This window comes from Neopelma chrysocephalum, unplaced genomic scaffold (genome assembly GCF_003984885.1).
Source record: "Neopelma chrysocephalum unplaced genomic scaffold, ASM398488v2 Primary Assembly neopelma1_184093, whole genome shotgun sequence".
NCBI lineage: Eukaryota > Metazoa > Chordata > Aves > Passeriformes > Pipridae > Neopelma > Neopelma chrysocephalum.
The window spans coordinates 386-6,625 of NW_020938378.1; the positions used below are offsets into that span (position 1 = coordinate 386).

The window sequence follows — 6,240 nt, forward strand, 5'->3', positions numbered from 1 at the left end:
GGCCAGGATGGGGTTGGAAATGGGACAGACCCTCCTGGATCCGGGATGGGGTCGGGAAGGGGGGGTTTCCCCCCACCCTCCACGGCCGCTTTGTCCCCTGGGAAGGGCACACGTGGCTTCCCAGGGGCTTCTCCGGTGGCTTTTCCTGGACTGGACACAGGGGGTGGCCCCCACCCCCCCCCCCCCACATCCTCTCAGGGGTCCCTTGGGCACTGACCCCCCTTCCCAGATTCCCCTTAGGAATAATCCCCCTCCCTCTCTGCTCCGTGTCCGTGTGTCTCCTCCGGAGCCATCCCGGCCATTTTGGGGGGGTCCCTTTGTCCCCATCCCCAAATCCTCGTGGTGACCCCCCCCCGGTGTCCCCACAGGCTGCAGGACCTGGAGAGGGATGAGGAGACCCTGAGTGAGAAGGTGAGTCCCGGGATCTCCGGGATTTGGGCCCAATTTTGGGAAAGGGGGAGGGGGGTGTCACTCCCCCCGGATCGTGTCCGTAAAATCCCGGGATGCTCCGCAGGGACACGTGACCCCCGTGCTGGGAATGGGCTTCCTGGGGCTTCCCAGCCTCTCCTTCCCTGTGGGATTGGGGGTCCAGTGGTGGGGGGGGCTGGCTCAGGGACACCCCCCTACATCTTGTTCCCAACCCCATTGTCCTGTTCCCTGTGTCCCTCTCCCCACCATTCCCTCCATCCCCCTGGGGAAGTGTCCCCGTGCCCCACAGTGTCCCCACATTGTCCTCTCTGACCCCCTGCCCCCTCCGTGCCCCACAGTGTCCCCTCTGATTCCTCCATCCCCATGGGAAGTGTCCCTGTGACCCACAGCATCCCCACAGTATCCCCTGTACCCCCTCCATCCCCATGGGAGGCGACCCCGTGCCCCACAGTGTCCCCACAATGTCCCATATGTCCCTGTGTCCCTGTGTCCCCTCCATCCCCCTGGGAGGTGTCCCCATGCCCCCACAGTGTCCCCCCGGTGTCCCCTGTGTCCCTGTCCCCACCATCCCCTCCATCCCCCTGGGAGGTGTCCCCATGCCCCCCAGTGTCCCCGCAGTGTCCCCCCAGTGTCCCCCCCCCACCCCCAGAGTCCCCTCCATCCCCTCCGTGTCCCCCAGGAGAGCGTCCGGGAGCGGCTGAGCCTGATCCAGGGTTTCCTGCAGGCGGAGGCTCAGCGGCGGCTGGGGGAGCTGGAGAACAAACTGCGCTGCCACGAGCTGTCCGAGGTGGGATCCCGGGACCCCCGGACCCCCACCCGGCTTTCCTGGATCCAGGGGGGTCATCCCAGCTTTCCCAGATCCAGGGGGGTCATCCCGGCTTTCCCAGATCCAGGGGGGTCATCTCGGCTTTCCTGGATCCAGGGGGGTCATCCCGGCTTTCCTGGATCCAGGGGGGTCATCCCGGCTTTCCCAGATCCGGGGGGGTCATCCCAGCTTTCCCCCTCCCCTCCAGGAGCGTTACCTGGCGCAGGTGAAGGCGCTGCTGCACCAGGAGCTCTCGGCCACCAACGGGGCCAACGGGGCCACCAACGGGGCCCTCGGGACCCGCCACGGCGGCTCCGGCAGCGAGGAGGAGCAGGACGGGGCCGGGGACATGGAGGAAGGGGTGGCCTCCTCCTCCTCCTCCTCCCCGTCCCTGCTGGGCCCCGGCCCCAGGGCGAGGAAGGCGCGGAGGAGCCGATCCAACGGGGAGAGCAAAAGTGAGGGGATGGGGGGGGTGGGATGGGGTTTTCCAGGAGCTTTTCCCGGGGTTTTGTGGCCGTGGAGCGGCGGTTCCTGGCGGGGTGGAGAGTGGGGGTCCCATCAGGAAGGGGTTTGGGGTCTCCTGGCCTTGGAGTGCAGCAATTCCTGGTGGGATTGAGAGCAGGGATCCTCTTTGGGAAGGGTTTTGGGGTCTCCTGGCTCTGGTGCCCAACGATTCCTGGCGGGATGGAGAGTGGGGGTTCCCCATCAGGAAGGGTTTTGGGGTCTCCTGACTCTGGTGCCCAACGATTCCTGGTGGGATGGAGAGTGGGAATCCCCTTTGGGAAGGGTTTTGGGGTCTTCTTGCCTTGGTGCCCAACGATTCCCGGCGGGATGGAGAGTGGGAATCCCTTTTGGGAAGGGTTTTGGGATCTCCTGGCCCCAGATGCCCAGCAATTCCTGGTGGGATGGAGAGCAGGGATCCACTTGGGAAGGGTTTTGGGGTCTCCTGGCCCTGATGCCCAACGATTCCCGGTGGGATTGAGAGCAGGGATCCCCTCAGGAATGGTCTCCCTGTGGGATGTCGGGTGCAGGGATGGGAAGGGCCCCTCTCCATCCTCCCTCTCCATCCTCCCTGTCCCTCCTCTCCCCCTGTTCCCGGCAGAGTCTCCGGCCAGTTCCCGGGTCACTCGGAGCTCCGGCCGCCAGCCCACCCTGCTCAGCCTCTTCTCCAAAGGGTCAGTCGGGGGCTCCTCCTCCTCCTCCTCCTCCTCCCAAACCTCGGTTTGGAGATCCCCCGGTGCCCCCCCGGCCCCGGGATTGATCCGTGGGGTTCCCATCCCGCAGATCCAACAAGAGGAAGTCAGAGGAGGTGAACGGGGAGGCCAAGCCGGAGGTGATGATGATGAACGTGGAGAAGGAGGAAGAGGAGCTGGAGGACAAGGTGGGTCTGGGCATCCCGGGCTCTCTCCCCTGGATGATTTTTTCCAGCTGGGATCGAGTTTTTCCGGCTGGGATTGAGTTTTCCCGGGATTTTTCCGTGCTCTCCATCCCCCCCTCCCTCCTCCCGCATTTTTTTTGTCTCTTCCTGAAGGAACAAGATGAGAAAAGGATTAAAATGGAAGCCAAAGACGGGTAAGAGGGGACGGAGAACGTTCCAGGCTGGAGCCTCGCTGGGGACGTTGAGCTTTTCCACCTTCATCCCATTTTTCCCACCCAGGTCGGAGCTCAAGGACGAAATCCCTCAGGTTAAAATAGCAACTCCTGCTAAAGTGAGTCCCTTTTCCTTCATTCCAGCCTTTTTTGGTTTTTTTTTTCCATCTCTTAAAACTCCTAAATTTCCATTTTCCAAAGCTTTGGGATGAGTCCACTCTTCCCAAGGGTGGAAGGATTGTCCTGTGCCCTTTTCCTCTGTTCCAGCCTTTTTTGGGGTTTTTTTTTCATCCCTTAAAACTCCTAAATTTCCATGTTCCAAAGCTTTGGGATGAGTTCATTGTTCCCAAGGGTGGAAGGATTGTCCTGTGCCCTTGTCCTCCATTCCAGCATTTTTTTGGGGTTTTTCCCATCCCTTAAAACTCCTAAATTTCCATTTTCCAAAGCTTTGGGATGAGTTCTCTCTTCCCAGGGGTGGATATGGGGGAAAACAAAGCCATTCCCAGCTCGTGGAGCTTCCCAGGATTGGGGCGGGGGGAGCAGCCGGGGCCGTTTCCGGTGTAAAAACAGGGAGATTCTGCTAAAAGCCGGGATAATTCCTGGAATAACTGGTCCCTGTCCCCCAGACCACCCCTCCCAAGTGCGTGGAGTGCCGGCAGTACCTCGACGACCCCGACCTCAAGTTCTTCCAAGGGGATCCTGACGACGCCGTAAGGGCCCCAAATCCTCCCGTTCCTGGGGTTGGGAAGGGCTGGAGGGGGTGGGAATGCATAAATATATAATGAATAAATTATATAATATGTAGGTAGATATATGTAAAGTATTTAATATATCACATATGTGTTTCAATATATAAATAGCTTTGCTACCACTGAGCAGCCAAAAACCCCAGAAACCAAAACCCATATAAATCATAAATATAATTTCATAAGATTTCATGTAAGTATACAATGCATATGTAATATGTAATATAATTGCATATTATATGTATAATTGTATAATTATATTCCTAGATATAATGTTACTATTACATATGGTTAGATATAATTAGATTAATGCATAATGCATAAAGTAAAATATATAATATATGCTTAAATATAGAAAGTATTTAGTATATTATATATAATATATATTTCAATGTAAAAAATATAGGAAGTATTTAATATATCATGTATAACATATATGATATATAAAATAGAACATATAATGTATATAAAAATATAGAAAGTATTTAATATATCATATATAACATATATTTCAACACATAAACAGCTTTAGCACCACCGAGCACCCAAAAACCCCAGAAACCATAAACCCTATAAATGATAATTTCCCATCATTTCGTATCAACACCCAAACTAAATAAAACAAACAAACAAACAAAAAAAACGGGAATCCAAGCCCCCATTCCCAAATCCCCCGTGGGATCCCAATCCCTGTTTTTCCCCCCCTGCAGCTGGAGGAGCCGGAGATGCTGACGGACGAGCGCCTGTCGCTCTTCGACGCCAACGAGGACGGGTTCGAGAGCTACGAGGACCTGCCCCAGCACAAGGTCACCTCCTTCAGGTGAGACCCGGCCCTGCTGGGGCCAAAAACACCATAAAGTGACTGCTCAGGGACAGTTTTTAAGTCTTTAAGCAGCAAAGGTGTTTATTTTGTGTTGGGCAAACCAGCTCCGAAGTTCTCAGTGAAAAACCGGGTAATTTACACAATTTTGGTGAGGGATTACAATATTTTACATGGATATTTATTACAATTATTACAATTACACCATCTAGTTATGACGTTCACATCATGCAGGGTTCAGGTGGAGCCAGTGAAAATTTATACAGTTTTGGTGAGGGATTACAATATTTTACATGGATATTTATTGCAATTGCACCATCTAGTTACAATATTCACATTATGCAGGGTTCAGGCAGAATCATCCTTTTGGGTGAATTCCTGGGGGTCGTTCCGGCTTCTTCGGCCTCGTGGGGGTCGTTTTCTTGCTCCTCATCTTCGTGAACTTTTCAACTTTTCCTGACTTTTTAGTGTGAAAGTCTCACTAAAAACCTCTTTACTCAGCCCTTCACCCCCTCCCCAAACATCCATCCTACCTAATTTATAACCTTTTTGTTGTATTTCATCAGGACAGAGCACACAAAGACAAACGGGACTGATGCCTTTCTCTCTTAATTCATCTCATAACACATATTTTTGTGTTTCTGTCGTTACAACCCAAATGCAGCAAATTCCTCCGAGTGGTGTCTGTCTGAGGGGGATTTTTTAGCCTCTAAAAAACCCCCTTTGCTCTGTTTTTTTTCACCGGCAGCGTCTACGACCGCAAGGGCCACCTGTGCCCCTTCGACACGGGGCTCATCGAGAGGAACGTCGAGCTCTACTTCAGCGGCGCCGTCAAACCCATCTACGACGACAACCCCTGCCTGGACGGTGAGGGACGGGGGGTCACCTCACTCCAGGGGTGCTCCCGGGGTGTTTGGGTCCTGCAGGAGGTGAAATTGGGCGTTTCTGGGCTTTCCAGGAGGGGTGAGAGCCAAGAAGTTGGGGCCCATCAACGCCTGGTGGATCACGGGCTTCGACGGCGGGGAGAAGGCGCTGATCGGCTTCAGCACGGGTGAGGCCTTGCAGGGGTTTTCTGAGGGGGTCTTTGGGCTTTTTGGGGGGTTTTTTTGGGCTATTTTTTGGCCTTTTTTAGCTTATTTTTTGGCGTGTTTTTTGACCTGTCTTGGGCTACTTTTTGGCCTTTTTTTGGCCATTTTTTGGCCCCATTTTTTGGCCTCTTCTTTCTTCTTTTCTCCTCTTTCTCTCCTCTGTTTCTCCTCTTTTCTCCCTCTTTCCTCCCCCTTTTCTCCCTTTCCCACCTGTTTTTCCCTCCCCTTTGGGCTACTTTTTGGCCTTTTTTGGCCTCTTTTTCCTTCTTTCCTCCTCTTTCTCTCCTCTCTTTCTCTTCTTTTCTCCCTCTTTCCTCCCCCTTTTCTCCCTTTCCCACCTATTTCTCCCTCTCTCACATTCCCACCCCATCCCATCGGGGTCTCCCACAAGGGACCTTCTCTCCACCCTTGGCTTTGTGGCCCAGACCCACCTCGAGCTGCAGCAGCTCCCCCTCCAACCCCCATGGATTTTTTGACCGAATTCCCCATTTTTCCCCCCGGAATTGCCCGTTTTCCCGTGCAGCCTTCGCGGATTACATCCTGATGGAGCCGAGCGAGGAGTACGCGCCCACCTTCGCCCTCATGCAGGAGAAGATCTACATGAGCAAGATCGTGGTGGAGTTCCTGCAGAACAACCCCGACGTCAGCTACGAGGACCTGCTCAACAAGATCGAGGTGGGGGCACCGGAGGGGGCACCGGGGCCACTGGGGGGGTCAGTGTTGGGGTCAGTGTTGGGGTCAGTGTCCCCAGGGGGGCCCCAG

The 6,240-nt window shown here is 54.5% G+C and overlaps 1 protein-coding gene across 1 annotated transcript; it reads left to right on the plus strand.

The window, feature by feature from the left end:
* Nucleotides 1-289: 289 nt before the first annotated feature.
* LOC113962643 (DNA (cytosine-5)-methyltransferase 1-like) lies at nt 290-6,153 on the plus strand (the record flags this gene model as incomplete). The annotated part of the gene is made up of 12 exons (XM_027673397.1): nt 290-411; nt 1,109-1,216; nt 1,443-1,689; nt 2,337-2,409; nt 2,519-2,615; nt 2,766-2,806; nt 2,892-2,943; nt 3,451-3,564; nt 4,281-4,390; nt 5,139-5,257; nt 5,349-5,441; nt 6,002-6,153. Coding segments are annotated over 12 exons (1,328 nt in total), but the record flags the coding sequence as incomplete, so codon positions are not given.
* Between the last annotated feature and the right edge of the window lie 87 nt (nt 6,154-6,240).